Source organism: Stenella coeruleoalba, assembly GCF_951394435.1.
Source record: "Stenella coeruleoalba genome assembly, chromosome: 17".
NCBI classification, from domain to species: domain Eukaryota; kingdom Metazoa; phylum Chordata; class Mammalia; order Artiodactyla; family Delphinidae; genus Stenella; species Stenella coeruleoalba.
In genome coordinates this window covers 80323954-80339137 of record NC_137163.1, presented here as the reverse complement: position 1 = coordinate 80339137, position 15184 = coordinate 80323954, and the positions used below count along the sequence as shown (strand labels likewise).

At 45.8% G+C, this 15184-nt stretch overlaps 1 protein-coding gene across 6 annotated transcripts in view; it reads left to right on the top strand.

Annotated features, from left to right (window-relative positions):
- The window catches only part of SPIDR (scaffold protein involved in DNA repair), a 354441-nt gene that overhangs the window by 296156 nt on the left and 43101 nt on the right, over window positions 1–15184 (top strand). For all 6 annotated transcript variants that reach the window (XR_013824509.1, XR_013824510.1, XM_079901470.1 and 3 more), the window contains exon 11: window positions 14530–14670. Coding sequence is in view for 4 of the 6 variants with exons in the window: in XM_079901470.1 (XP_079757596.1) it covers window positions 14530–14670 (141 nt within the window). In the remaining 2 variants the exon portion in view is untranslated. The remainder of the gene's footprint in view (window positions 1–14529; window positions 14671–15184) is intronic.

The following is a 15184-nucleotide window of genomic DNA, read 5'->3' as shown; positions in this document are numbered from 1 at the left end:
TAACCCAGCACTTCCTCTTCTTGGAATATATCCTACAGGTACACCTGCACACGTATGGAGTACGAGGTTATTCTTTGCCCTGTTGTTTATGATAGCAAATGTGGAAATAGCCTAAGTGGTCAGCACTAGAGGGTTAAAATGAAATCACATACAGTGGGATACTTACTGCATAGCTGTCTATGCTGCTATAAAAAAAAGAATGAGGAAGCACTGTGATCTGATACACAAACATCTATGACATTGGTTAAATACAAAAAGTAAGGAGCAGGGCGGTGTTTAAAACGTGCTGTATTCCTTGGAGATATATATGGGGGGGGCAGGGGGAGAGAGAGAGAGACTCTGAAAGGACATGTAAAAAACAACAGTTCATTATCTATGAACTAGGGGGATGGAGGACCAGAATGTGGGGGGAAACGGTCTCACACCTCTGTGTACTTTTAAATTTTTAATTATATATTAGGAAAATAATAGGACTTTTTATACACAGTTATTGCTCTTGGAATTTCTAAACATTACAGCTGTTTTGGAAAGCAGTACATAACATATAGCAATGAAGATATATTCTTTAACCCAATAATTCTTAGAAATTTAATCCATGAGAAACACAAAAAAATCACAGATGCACACACTATTCTTCATAGTAGCAATGCCTGTAAGAATGGAAAAATAGAAGCAACGTCAGTATTCAGTATGAGGAGGATTATTTAATTATGACATATTCCATGGTATAATATCAAGCCACTGCATAACATAACGAAGAAGCCCACGTGGAAACACTCATTCAACAAGTATTTTCGTGCCTCCTCTGTCACATGCCGTTCTGGGTGTTAGGGACACAGCAATACGTAAGGCCAAAAAAGAGGAAGTGTATGCACCAATGGCACTTACATTAGATTGGGGAAGACTGGCCGCAATATAAGAAGGTAATAGTGGTTCTGACTTCAAGTAAACCTGGACGAGGGGATAGTGAAGATGGAGCGGTTGCTACTTTTACATAAGAATTGAGGAGAGCCTCGCTGAGAAGATAATATTTGAGTGAAAATCCCAAAGGAGGTGAGAGAACAAGCCATGAGGTGTTTGGGGAGAGTGTCCCAGGCAGCGGGGCGCGCATGCAAGGCTGTGAGGCAGATGAGGCTGTGTGTTTGCCAGACGGGGGAGGCCAGTGCACGAAGGTCTGGGCGGGCGGATCCGGCGAGGGTCTGGTCACGAGAAGGTCTGGAGAGCTATAGCAGGGCCTTTGATTCTTTTGTTTTGTTTTTTTAATATATATATAAGGTGTTTTTGTTTATTTATTTATTTTAATATTTATTTTGGCTGTGCTGGGTCTTAGTTGTGGCACACGGGATCTTCATAGCGGCATGTTTAGTTGCGGTGTGCAGACTCTTAGCTATGGCATGCATGTGGAATCTAGTCCCCCAGGGATTGAGCCCGGGGGGGGCCCCCCTGCATTGGGAGTATGGAGTCTTACCCCTGGACCACCAATGAATGAATTGAAAATTTGACAAGGAATAGGATATTTACATGGTTTGAAAGTATCTCCGACACAATGTTTTTTTAATTTCAAAAGGAAAAAGTAACTTACAGTTGAGAAGCCTGACAGGCATTGCCTCAATTAAGTAATAAAACTGAACATCGTCACTATTGGGACCTACTGAAATAGCATGCCAACTGCTTAGAAGAATACAGCACCACTTCTGTGTTATCCTTACCAGTAATACATGAGCTGGATCTCATTATAAGAAAATATCAGAGAAACCCAAAGTGAGAGTTTGTGTACCACAAAATTACTGGCCTGTGTCCTTGGAGAATGTCAAGGTCATGAAAGTCAAGGAAGCCAAGGAGCCTTCTGGATCGCAGAGGATTAGAGGGGATGGCAGCTAAATGCAGCACGCAGTTCTGAGTTGTCTTCTGCTGCAAAGGGTGCGATGGACACAAACGGGTGAAGCACAGACGGGCCTGAGAGCTAGGAGGAGGGTAGACAGTGTTCATTTCCTCCCCTTTGTGGTCGTGTAGTGGTTGTTTATGCAGGAGAATTACATACGTAAATAACCTGTTTATTTATTACATACACAAATAACCTACATAAATAGGTTATTTATGTAGGAGAAAGTCCTTGTTTGTAGGATTGACCCTCACTTGAGAGTGAGTTGGGGGATAAGTGAGAGGAACAAGACCACAGTCTGCCCAGGGCTGCTGAATTGATTTGGTACATGTTGAGTAAAAACTTTCTTGGCTAAGATCCCTCCTTCCCTTCATTTATCTTGTTCTAATTTAGAACTTCACTAAGACACTGATGATTCAGGGGGAAAAAATGCTTTGTACTGTATTTAGACTTTTAGTAAATTTGAGATTGTGAGGCCTGTACTTTCTCGAAGACGACAGGAAAGTGGGCTGCAGAGCAGCAGCTGGGAGGAGACCACGCTGCGCTTCCAGGGTGCTCGTCTGCTGGTCCACACGCGAGAGCTGGTGCATGGAGGCGGCATAGACGCAGGAGGGATGCTCATCAGGGTGGGGCTGGGCGGTGGGTGTCCTGGCGCCCCGCCAGGTGGGACGCTGAGGCTGGGAGGAGAGCCAGGTGTGGCTCACAGTCCTGCCACGAGGTGGATTCATACCTGAGCACCTTCCTTCCCTCTGGTATAAAGTTGTCTTCTGAAAGTGATCCCTCGTCTGCTTTCTTGAGTACAGTAAACTGAATGTGGTTTAGTCTTTGAAATTGAAATGATGTCACTATCAAATATCCTAAAACAATTTTCTGTTGCTCAGTCATGGATGTTGTGTTCTTAGGATTGAGAACTTACAAAATCAACATTGATCTTTGAAAAACAAGAAAGCCTTTCATGGATGCCTTTTGCCGAGGTAGTTTGTGTTTTATTTGGTAAGGTCAGAGCAGGTAGAACATGTACCTCTGCTTCACAAACACAGATGATTTACAAGCTGCTGCATTAGACGGGACTGGTTTCTAGGCCAGTTAGTCAGCTTCTAGTGTGAAACCCTGACTCAGAAGCCCATCATCTAAGAATGAGTATGCTGTTCCTGCTGCGTCATGAGGCCCGATGCAGGTTGATTGACTCTCAGCTGGCTCCCTCACTTGAACCACAGAACCCTGAGGGTATTCCAGACTCTTCTCTTTCCTCCCAAGTCTGCATGTAACTAGTGTCACCTAGATGCACAGGAGGGTCGGATCTGTTGCATACAGTGCAGTCTTAGAGTGTCAGGGCTTCGCCCCCCACAGAGAACCCAGGTTAAGAAAGGCTGTGATGACACTTGGTTGGTCAACATGCCATATGGCGATCCAGGGAAAGCCGTAAGATATGTGACTTACCTCGGCACTCCCAAAACATGTGCCCCACCTGGGCGCCTTCTTCCTTACTGTGCACTCAGTCACAGACCCTAGGCTGTTCAGGTTCAGTGGTGGATGGCCGTGGAAAAGTGGGAATACCAAATGACCCTCGTTTGAGAGTGATTAGGGGATAAATGAGAGAAAACGAGACCACAGTCTCCCCAGGGCTGTTCAGTTGATTTGGCACATTTTGAGTAAAAACTTTCTTAGCCAAGATCCCTTTTTCCCTTCGTATATCTTGTTCTAATTTAGAACTTGACCAGGACACTAAAACTCCTATCCTTTGTAGCAGTGTAAAGATCTCACCTTGTAAATTACCTGTATAAAGCATCTTAATACTGATTGTTGTCCATAAGAGTAGGAGCTACTTCTTATACCTTTTGTTCCTACAAAGCCTGAATAAATGCCTGTCAATTAATTCAACTTAGTGCACCAAGCACATATTGATCATCTATAATGCACAGCTAAGGGCTGCGATGGGTACATAGGGAATAAAAAGTATGATCCCATCCTCGAGAAACTTCCAGTCAAAAAGGAGAGAGAAGAGATCTACTCAAGTTTTTATAAGATAGAGTAGAATGTGATAGAAACTAAAATAAAGGCAAAAAATAAACCATTTTGCATACAAAGAAAAAGGAAGAATTGTTTACACTATGGAATGAGAAAAATCGTGAAAGAAATGGAATTTGAGTTTGACTTTGAAAAATGAGCGTCCTTAGACAAGTGGGGTGGTAGGGAACATCAGATTCGTTTAGAGGAAGGAATGGGAACCAGGTCTCAGGTGGGGCTGAGGCTGCAGGAGCTTGGTCTTGGACTCACACATGCATGCATCCGGAGACACGCAGGAATCACTGGGGTGCCCTGGAAGGCCCGTGACTAGTTGAGTGACATGACCAACTCTGTCCCTTAAGAAAGATTACTTTAGCAGCAACCTGCAGGAGTGGCCAGAGGGAAGAATGAGGTTAAAAGATGAGTTGGGAAACACCTGCCTAATCCGTGTAATAAGCAGAACAAGACAGCAAAACAGGAATGAGAAGGATGGATGATGTTAAGAAGATAAATATGGAGCAGATGGATTGGCTGCAGCAACTGGATGTGGAAAAACGGAAATAAAGATCACTGTCAAGTTTTGGAAGAGAGTGACCGGGAGAATGGTGGGGCCCAGTTACACAAAGAGGGAACACGCAGGAAGAGCCACAGGTTTGGACCAGAAGGTACAGAGCTTTAGGAGTCCTCTGCAGGATGATGGTAAAGTAATAGAACTAGATTAGAGGCGATTCTGGCCAGTTACCCTTGCTCAGTATTCATTGGACCTAAATAAATATAGCAGCAACTTTAGTCTGTATATCCTGGGAAGAATAGATGCATTTACACAACTCTTTGCTAATGATAGACCAAAACTCTGATCAAATCCTCTCGTTTGGTGAGTTCAGACTCTTTCTTTCTTTTTAAGACCTACACTCATATACTTCATTATTTTTTTAGATATCACTGGCATGACGTATATGTTCTTTTAAAATTTATAATACCTTATATTTGTGGTCAGCAGATTTTTGACAAGGGAGACAGACATTTCAACTGTAAAAGAATAGTAATTCCAACAGAAAGCACTGAGACAACTGGATATTCCCATTCAAAAGAGTTAAGTTGACCCCTGCCTCACACCATACACAAGAATTAATTCAAAATAGATCCTAGGCCTAAACCTAAGAACTAAAACTATAAAACTCAAAAGAAAACATAGGGATATCTTCATAAACATACATATTAGGTAATTGTTTCTTACCTATGGCACCAAAAGCATATATAACAAAAGAAAAATCCATAAATGGGGCTTCGTCAAAATAAAAACTTCCGTGCTTCAAAGGACATTGTCAAGAAAGTAATAGACGAGCCAGAGAACAGGAGAAACTGTTTTTTTTTTTTTTTTTGGTGGTACGCGGGCCTCTCACTGCTGTGGCCTCTCTCGTTGCGGAGCACAGGCTCTGGACGTGCAGGCTCAGCGGCCGTGGCTCACGGGCCCAGCTGCTCCGCGGCATGTGGGATCTTCCCAGACCCGGGCTCGAACCCGTGTCCCCTGCATCGGCAGGCGGACTCTCAACCACTGCACCACCAGGGAAGCCCAGGAGAAACTTTTTGCAAATCACATATCTGATAGGGGACTTGTATCCAGAGTATATAAAAACTAATACAACTCAATATAAAAAGATAACCCAAATTAAAAAAATAGAGGATTTGAATGGACACTTCTCCAAAGAAGATGGCCACGAATCACTTGGTAATCAACATCATTAGCCATCTGGGAAATGCAAATCAAAACCACAGCTGCTACCACTTCACACCACTAGGATGGCTGTAATAAAAAAGACAGACAATAATAAGTGTCGACAAGGATTTGGAGAAATTGGAGCCCCTCATACTGGCTGGTAAAATGGTACAGACACTTTGGAAAACAGCCTGGCAGTTCCTCGAAAAGCTAAACATAGCATTACCACATGATCCAGCAGTTCTACTCCTAGGTATAAACCCAAGAAAATTGAAAACATATATCTACATAACTTCTGCACTGACATTCATAGCAGTATTATTTATAAATGCAAAAGAGTGGAAACAACCCAAATGTTCATCACCTGATGGATGGATAAACAAAATGTGACATATCCATACAGTGGAATATTATTCAGCAACAGGCAGGAGTGCAGTGCTGGCACCTGCTACACCTTGGGTGCAACTTGAAAATGTTATGCTGAGTAAAAGAAGCTAGTCTCAAAAGGCCACAACTTTCATGATTCCACGTATGTGACATATTCAGAACAGGCAAATCCGTAGAGACAGAAAGTAGATGGGTGTGTTGCCAGGTGCTTGGGGGAGAGGAGAACAGGGAGGCTGCATAACAGGTTGGGGTTTCCTTTTAGGGAAATATTCTGGGACTAGATAGTGCCGGTGGTTGCAGAACACGTGCGTGTACTTAACGCCACCAAATTATACACTTGAAAATGGTGAAACTGGAAATTTTATGTGTATTTTGCCGCAGTATTTTTATTTGGATGAGTTTTATGGTATGTAAGTTAGGTCTCAAGCTGTTATAAAAATAAAAGGCATGGTAGCTTGATTATTACCAGGGAGCTATGCTGAGGGAAAAAATTCAAACCCAGAGATCATATACTAGATGATTCCATTTTTATAACATTTCAAAAGTGGCCACATTTAGAAATGGAAGACAGATTAGTGGCTTCTAGATGCTGGGGATGGAGGGTAGGGAGACAGAGGGAGGTGCGTGATAAAAGGCAGCCTGAGGGGTCCTTGTGGCGGTGGATACAGGATCCTCCACAGGTGATAAAACTTCACAGCACCACACACACACATACAGCCACCAGTGGGGTGGGTGAGACCTGAACCAGGTGGTGCTTGCAGCTGTGAGGTGTCTGGTGTGATGTCTTACTGTGCCAGTCAGGGCACAGTGTGCCACTGGGGGAAAGGGGCAGAGTGTGTGAGGGTCTCACACCTGCACGTGAAACTGCACTTCCCTCCGTCGAAATTTCAATTAACAAAAATGTGTAAGAGTAGCTATGTATCTTTGAAAACTTGTTCTGGAGGCAAACTTGTGTGAATGTATAAAACGTCCTCTTCTGACCTGTCTCGGCCCAGTCAAGTCTTATCTCCAGGAGTGGTAAAACCACAGTCCGAGTGCAGGACGCCAGTTATGTCCACATTATTTGTGTCCTCCTCAAAAGACCACGCTTGCAGCAGGGTTTGTTGTTTGGTTAATTTCAGCAATGCAGTATTTTCCAAAAATAAAGAGGAAGTGTAAGTGTGGAAAAGGCCTTTCTCAGGCTTCTTGCCATCCTTTAGTTAAGTGAGTTTTAGCAAAGAACGACTGTTAACTCCTTCTTGTTCACTGGTATTAGAAAGTTTCCGTGTCACACTTTTATTTTAGCAAAGAGGAAATATGATTTTTTTAATGAATAAAAACCCCATTTCTGTGCAGTAGAGATCATCCTGCTAACAGCTCATGTTAGAAAGATAAACAGCAGGATTAGCTGTTTACTTTAGGAGCGTGGTCTGCTTGTTTTTCAGGAGGACACAGTGTCCTGCTGTATCTGGTTTCCCGTCTGCGCGCGGCTTGGAGCTGGGAAAGGCCCTGCCCCCTCCGCGCACCCTGCTCTTCGCCCTCTCCTCCCCTTCGGGGTCAGGTCCAAGCTCCCCTCCCAGTCTCTCTTCCCCTTTCTCTCTCTCCTGCTTCTTTTTCTCACTTCATCCTCGAATTTCTTCTGTTTCTTCCTTAGATTAGGGCTTAGTAAGGGCTTATAACATGGAGAGAAAGATCCTTGTTGATCTTCAGAGGCTGCTTCGGTTGACACTGACCTAGAATAAAACAGCCAGGCCTGACTCTGATTCCGGGAATTCTTGGTGGACTGCTCAGAACTGCTTCCATGACTCGTGTAAACATCCCACATGTCACTTCGTCTGCTTCTCTCTCGGAACACAAGCGTTCACAGACACACACGCACACATACCCATGTTCGCTGCTTCTTTCTTGCTTTTCTTAATTTATGTATCTATGATATTGAGTCAGTGAATGAAAGGAGGGAAAGTAAATATTTTTGAAAAGTTGGGGAGGGGCATTTAAAGCTTCAAAGAGGGATTATCGTCTCACTAAAACCCCCTCTGTGAATCAACAGTTTTGTTTTCCTTATTTCTTGTGCTTTGTTCTGGTACTTTCACAGCCTAACAATACATGCATTTTTAGAATTTTTAAAATGTTCTTTAATTAGCATGATGAGGCGTTCAGCTGGTAAGAGAAGGAAGGAAGCATTCTTAAAGATAAACATTAACTGCACGATGGACTTTATACTTCCATCGTGATGTGGCCGGATGGAACCGTGCACCTCTTATCTGTATTGTTTTATGCTGCTGGGCATGTGCTGTGGAGTGTGGCTTCACTTGGCATCAGTTTTAGTCAGTTCTTCCAGCCTCACCCTCGTGGCTCAGAAATGCACAGAGTCGAGGCGCTGCAGCCGAGGGCTCTGGGGCCACGCGAGGTGTTGGTGATTCTCCATCGCTTTACCCAGAGAGGAGCTTTACTTACCATGACACTGGGGAGCTGGGTGGTGAGGACGGCACCACGAGGCGGATCACAAGCTGGTGTCAGGAGTGACGACGTCACGTCTGTGGCGGTGGGCCCTCTGCTGCTTCGAGCACGTTCCTCTGAGCCCCTTCACGCAGGAGATCAGCCCTTTTACAGAGGTGCACACGCCTCCTACGGGCTCAGGAGAGCTGACAAGTGATGTGACGGGAAAAAACCACCTTCTCGTCGATTAAGTGTGTTTGTAACGAAGTGGATTTGCCTGGTGGGTGAAGGAAAGCACGACGCTGAGCGCAGATGAGGTGCAGGCTCTTCGCTAGGTGCCGAGCAGATAAAGTTGCCTGGATTTAAGGGTTCCAGAGCCGAAGCTCCCAGCAGCTGGCCACGTCCCCCAGCCGCAGAGCTGAGGCAGCCCCTCCCAGGCCGCTGCCGCCCAGCACCATGTGCTGAAAACCATGAACGTGGGTGAGGGGTTTTATTTGGTGACGGTCAGTGTTTTAGGCGTGGGTGGAACACTGATCTGAAATAAGTGGTGTTCGCCTGCCAGACTGTTACTGCGAGAGGTTTGAGCGGCGAACTCTATCTCAGGGAGCGAAGTAGTTCTGAGGCTCTTACTCTTAACCACGGACATCCCCCTTCCTCCCTGGAGACGTTCTCTCTGTGCTGGTCTAGCGTTTACCTAAGCTGAGCACTTCTGAAGACAGCAGTGTCCCTGTCAGGCGAGGCGTGGGACTCCCGGCACCAGGGCTCAGTATGTGCGGAAAGTCACCTGCAGCCAGAGCCCGAGGTTGCCCGTCGCCAGCAGCCCGGGCTGTGGAGTTGCTGGGGATCCTTGGCGTCCTGGCCGGAGGGCGAACGGACGCACCCAGCCTGCTTCCCCGAGCCGAGACCCCATCTTATGAGCGCCGACCCCTGACGTGATCTTAAAATGTCGGGTCTCCTCGTCTCCATGTGGCTAGGCCGCAGCTCATCCAGTATTTCAGGGATACTTAGGGGCAGTGCTCGTGTCGGCTGCGTGTCCTGCTGGGCTCGGCCACTCTGCTACCTCAGGGCGGGGCCCGAGCGCCTCCCGTGTGGAACTGGAACCGTCTCACCTGGCGCAGACGAGGTAACTGACGTGGCGTCCAGAGCCGGCCCCCCGTGTCCACGGGGACGGGCAGCCAGGAGCTGGCTGGTGCTGGGGCAGGGCCAGGCCCAGCCCTCCGTGCCCTGCGGCGAGCCCTGTCCTCCCCCGGGCCCGTGTCGGTCAGCTCTGTCCGTGACCTCCCGGCTCAAGTCACTTGGCTGGTCTGGATTCCCTGGCTCCTCCGCTCTGAAATGAGACCCACGTCTGGGCTGCCCACACCCGGGGCTGCGCTTCATTCTCCACTCCACTCACCTCTTCAGAAATCTTAGGCCAGTGTAGACTCTTCCGGTCCCTTGTCCATCCCCCAAGACTGTGTGCTTCAGTCTCTGCCCTGAGATGTTGCCCTCACGCAGGCCCACCTGCTGACCGAGGCCAACGGGACGCACTCGCGTGACGGCTGGGGGGCGGGTGGGGCCACGTGATGACCGGACAGGCTGGTGCCTGATGATGAGTGTCGGCCACCCAGTACTGCCAGAGCCGCAGGCTTCTTAGGAAAACAGGAAACAAATTTTATATAAAATCCCTTAATTTTTAATATTTGCTGCTAATTTTTTAAAAAAATTTAACACTTTATAAACTAAAGAAAACACATGAGCCATTGGAGCTCAGCCTGTGAGTAGCACTTTGCAGGCCCCCTGTTTCCATCGATTAGGGCAGCGAACTCACACGCGGACCGCCGAGGCTCTGAAAGTGCTCGGTTCAAGCCAGCCTCCTGCCTGTGCCAGCGGTTGTATCTCTGAAACGGAGCATTTGGTCTAACGCCTGTTAGTGTCCCCCATGACTCACCCGTGGCGGGAGGCGGGGGTGCTGGCTGGACCGGGCCAGCGATTCACCACTTGGGCCCAGGCAGCCCCCCCCCGCCCACAAACAGGGAGCCCCCGGCACGGGCCTTTGCGCACAGCAGAGGCGCCCCTCCAGGGAGATGCCCTTGCCTCCTCCCCGTTCCCCATCCCGCCCCTTTACAAGTGCCTCGAGTTTTTAATTTTTCATAAACATAACTTTGATTTTAAATCAGGAGCAATGCATGGAAATACCCACATAGTACATAGTCTTTCCCCTTATTACCACTTTCTCCCTGTCTTCTTTTTCTTTCTTTTGTATTATCTTCCAGCCTTCTTTCAACTTCTCAAACATGGAAAAGCTCGTTGCCATCCCAGGTTCTGTGTGTGCTGTGCTCTCTGCTCTAAGTGTGCTTCTTTCAACCCTGTGCAGGGTGGGCTTCTCTTTCTTCAGGACACAGCTTAAAGATCACCTCTTGTAAGGAGCCTTCCCTAACCACCTGGCCAGGCCATTCCACCCCAGTGCTTTCTCACAGGCTCTCTGTTATTTCCCTCCTGTAATCCCACAGCCTGTGATTGTATGTTTACCTGTGCCAGGCCTTTCCCTAGGGAGGTTCAGAGGGCACCTGCACAGGCCTGGGCCCGCAGCAGTCCTGCTGTGTTTAGCACATAAATAGACACCCCTAAGGCCAGGGCACTGTTTGGGGTACATTGACAACCCCGTATGTGCCACTGTTACTCAAAATCTTGTGACACTGATTTTGAGGCTCTGCAGCCCTCTAGACCTCGCTACATCAAGCGCTTCTGTGTCTGACCCAGTAATTTTGTATTTGGCTCAGTTCTTGTGTTCAAGCAAATCAAGATGTCTTTTAAGAAAAAAAGAACAGCTCACACGTAAGTCTACAAACTCAGAGAGTTTCCAGATACTCTCAGAACCTGGAAATAATGGCTACAGAGCCATTGTGTTTTCTTACATGGCGCATGCTAACTATCCAGAGGATCTCTGCTTACACAGTGGATTCTCCCCTTCGCGGAGTTTCAACTGGAGAAAGCTGTAAAAAACAGTCATGTGAAGCCTCTGGAAATTGTCCTAAGGGCATACAGCAAATGGGGAAACATTCCTTCAATGGAACCAAGAAAATCTGATAAATCTCACTAAGAACAGTGAGTCTGTGGCCCTTGAGCCCTGACCGCCCCCCCAACCACTGCTACTCTGAGGCTTTACTCCAGGGAGTGCAGTCAAGAAGACAACCCCCTCCCCTCAACTCCCAGTCCAGGGCACATTTCACTCTAGGAGGGCTGCCCACTAGCATCCCTTATCCTCAGGCCCCTGTTGCAGAAGCTCAACCCCAGGTGTGGTGGGCCAAGAATACTGGCCCAGTTGTCCTACCCCAGCCCGCCACAGGATAGATGCACCACGCAGAGAGGCTAGCGTAGAAGACCAGCGCCACCCCCCCCCCCCGCACCCACTCTAGAGCAGAGGTGTCAGTCCAGGCAAAGGGGGCACTGCCCAGAGGGAGACAGGTTATGGCGAAGAAGAAGAGCTCTGTAGGGCTGCATGAGATGGCGGGAGAATTCCATGCCCATGAGTGTTGTTGAAAACAATGAGGATCTTGGTGGAGAGAGGTTCAGAGAGTGCTTGTAATTTCCTGACTCTTTATCAACAAGCAAAGGACAGAGCAATGAAAAGTTAGCAGAGAGAATCAGGGAAAAGAGACCACCAAGAGCCCTCCTGGAATCACAGTCAGACTTGAGAGACAGGAAGGGTGTGCTCTCAGGAGCACTGACAGCCCGCATGGGAAGGTTGGGGTACGAGCCTCACTTCCCCGAAGGCCTCAGGACCACCTCCAACCACACTAGATGAACAGTTGGCTGCTTTGAACCAGGGGCAGCTCTGGGAAGCCAGACTTTAAAATCGCACACAGGTCTGGCCGTCTGACCTGCCCAAGGCCACATCTTCACAGGTGTGATTAGGGAGGGGAAATATGAGCTCTGGCCAAAGGAGAGGGATGAGGACAAAAACCTGCACTCCTTGAACTATGAGATCAACCTCCAAGACACACATGTCCAGTGGTAAAGATTAAAAGTCTGACTGGCTAAGGATGCTCAAGCACAGCCTCTCACTAATAAGTGGCTTCGCTGACCTAGGGGCAGCCTCTGGGTAGCCATGTGAAAAGATGAAAACAAGAAGACAATCTGAGCAGGACCATCAGAGACTGCAGCCTGCAGGGAAGAGCTGTGCAGACAGTCACTGAGCAAGTGAGTAAACTACATCATCAACCCTTGGCGGAGAGGAGTCAAGGATCCAGAGTTGCCGCAATTTACTATCCAGCACGCCCAGTTGTCAACCAAAAATTGCAAGGTTTGCAGAGAAACAGGGAAGCATGACCCGTACATGAGGGAAAAAGCAGATGATAGAAGCTGCTTCTGAAGGGCCCAGTTGTTGGACTTAGCAGACAGAGATTTTAAAACAGCCATTATAAATACATTCAAAGAGCAGAGGGAACCATGTCTCCAGACTACAGTGTGTAGGTGACAGAGTCTAATCAAAAGGAGGATATCAGTAAAAAGACACAAACTGGAAAGAACCAAATGGAAACTCTGGAGTTGGAAAGTATAATAACTGATATGAAAAATTCACTAGATAGGCTCAACAGTAGATTTGAGCTGGAAGAAGAAAGAATCCATGGACTTGGATCTAGAATAATGGAGCTAGTGCAGCCCGAAGGAGAGACAGAATGAAAAGTGCTCACTTTGACAGCACTTACACCAAAATTGGAACATACAGAGAGTAGCATAGCCCCTGTGCACATGACATGCAGATTTGGGAAGCATTGCGCATTTGTAAGCCCTTTGTCAAGCTTAAAACTCTGCCCCAAGAAAAGAGGATTGTAATTTCAATAGGATGTTAAAACTTAATCTCAAATTGATGACCGCAGAGTATTTTAGCAATTAAAAGAATGCGTGTGAAGACTTTTTAATAACTTAGTCTTTATGAAGAATTAAAACATACCATGATTATCTCTGCACTATTATGGAAATCTCACAAATGACAAATAAATATTCTAAGGGGAGAAAAGAATGAAGAACCTCAGAAATGTGGAACACCATTAAGTGCACCAATACACATGTAATGGGAGCGCCAGAAGGGCAGGGGAGTGGGGGAGGGAACAGAAAAGATATTTGGAGTAATAATGGCTGAAGATGGCTCAAATTGGACTGGAAAACTTTACACATCCAAGAAACTCTATGAACTTGTAGTAGGATAAACCTAAAAAGACCCGTACCCAAATGCGTCATAGTCAAAATGTTGAAAGCCAAAGATAAAGTCTTGAAAGCAGCAAGTGAAAAGTGACTCCTCGTGTAACAAGGGACTTCTCGTTAGAAACAGTGGAAGACTAGAAGGCAGTGGGACAATATTCAGAATTCTGGAAGAAACAAATAACTTACATCCCACTTTCTTTTTGACCTTTAAATCCTGAGGTTAAGTCAGTAGGATTGAACATTAATTTTTCTACTTTAGGCAACTCAGCTCCTCATTTTTGTAAAATCCAAAGGCCACCATTGTTCATCTTCATTTTGAAGTATTCTAGCTTTTCACTTGTTTGATCCAGACCTAATTATAAGCCACAGAACCCTACTCTTTGTGTAAAATTTTCTTTTTCCAGTCAACCATGAGAAATGAGTTTGTACTATATAAATGTCTTATAGCTACAACATATTAAATAATGTCACACATATGGAAATGTTAAGACTAATATATTTAAGATAGATAGGACATTCTTCTGGGTACCACCTGCTACATATTGCTCCTGAACAGACTAAAACCATATGGGCATCAGGCGAGCAGTCAGGGATATTTCCTGGTGTTCTTGGGTATAAAATATCGTATTGCAAGAAGAATTGAACATAGTAATAATTGTATGTGATTTCAATGTATTTTTTTCTCCATAGATCTGATGAAGTAAATTTTAGAAAAGTTATTGCTAGCAACATTTTGGTGATAATTTTCAAGGAATACCTATTAATATCTTTGAATATTAGTGTTTGATAAAACATAATTTGAAATGTTTTAAATGGAAGTAGATTTCTGTGGTGGATCTACAGTGGATTTCTAGTGAAGGAGAAGGAAATTCTGGTCTCTGTACTGAATCAAAAACTGTCTCCTAAAAGAGCAAATGTGGATCCTTTTTTGTAGAGTCTGCCTTCTCGTGCAAGATGCCCTTGGACTCTTCAGTGAGGTGCACTCGGAGGGCGCCGTCCTGAAGGACAGGGAGTTGGAGGGCAAGTCCTGCAGGCTGGCGGGAATGAAGGTTCTGCAAAAGGTCACCAGAGGAAGGTGAGGACACCACAGTAGCATCCAGTTTGCTACAGTAACATCTGTAATTTCATTTTTAAAGACAATAAACTAGGATCCTAGAGTCTGCCTCTAAGACAAGGCCACGAGTTGGGTGGAGCCCATAAAGTACTTATGGAAGAAAAATTATCATTGACAACAAAAATAATTATGCAGGTTTAGTGATTCACAATTTTATTAAAATTAGGATTAAAAATGTCATATATATGTATTTTAATTCTAAAGTTTTTTCTTTATTTTTCCTTATCTGTACTAATAAGGCAGCTTTGCATGAGTCAGTTATGTAAGTGAAAATATAACTGAGTGAAAAGGCATTTTATAAGTGTTAAGCAAAACTCTTAATTTGTCACGTTTTTTGCTTTCCATAGCAAGAAAGCTTGTTTTCTGTCACGTTTCGTGGCTCCTCGCGCTAGATGTTTTGGGTGGCGGTGGTACATAGATCTGGCCCCAGCGTGGGTTGTTCCATTCCAGTGAGCATCTTAATCTATGAATTAGG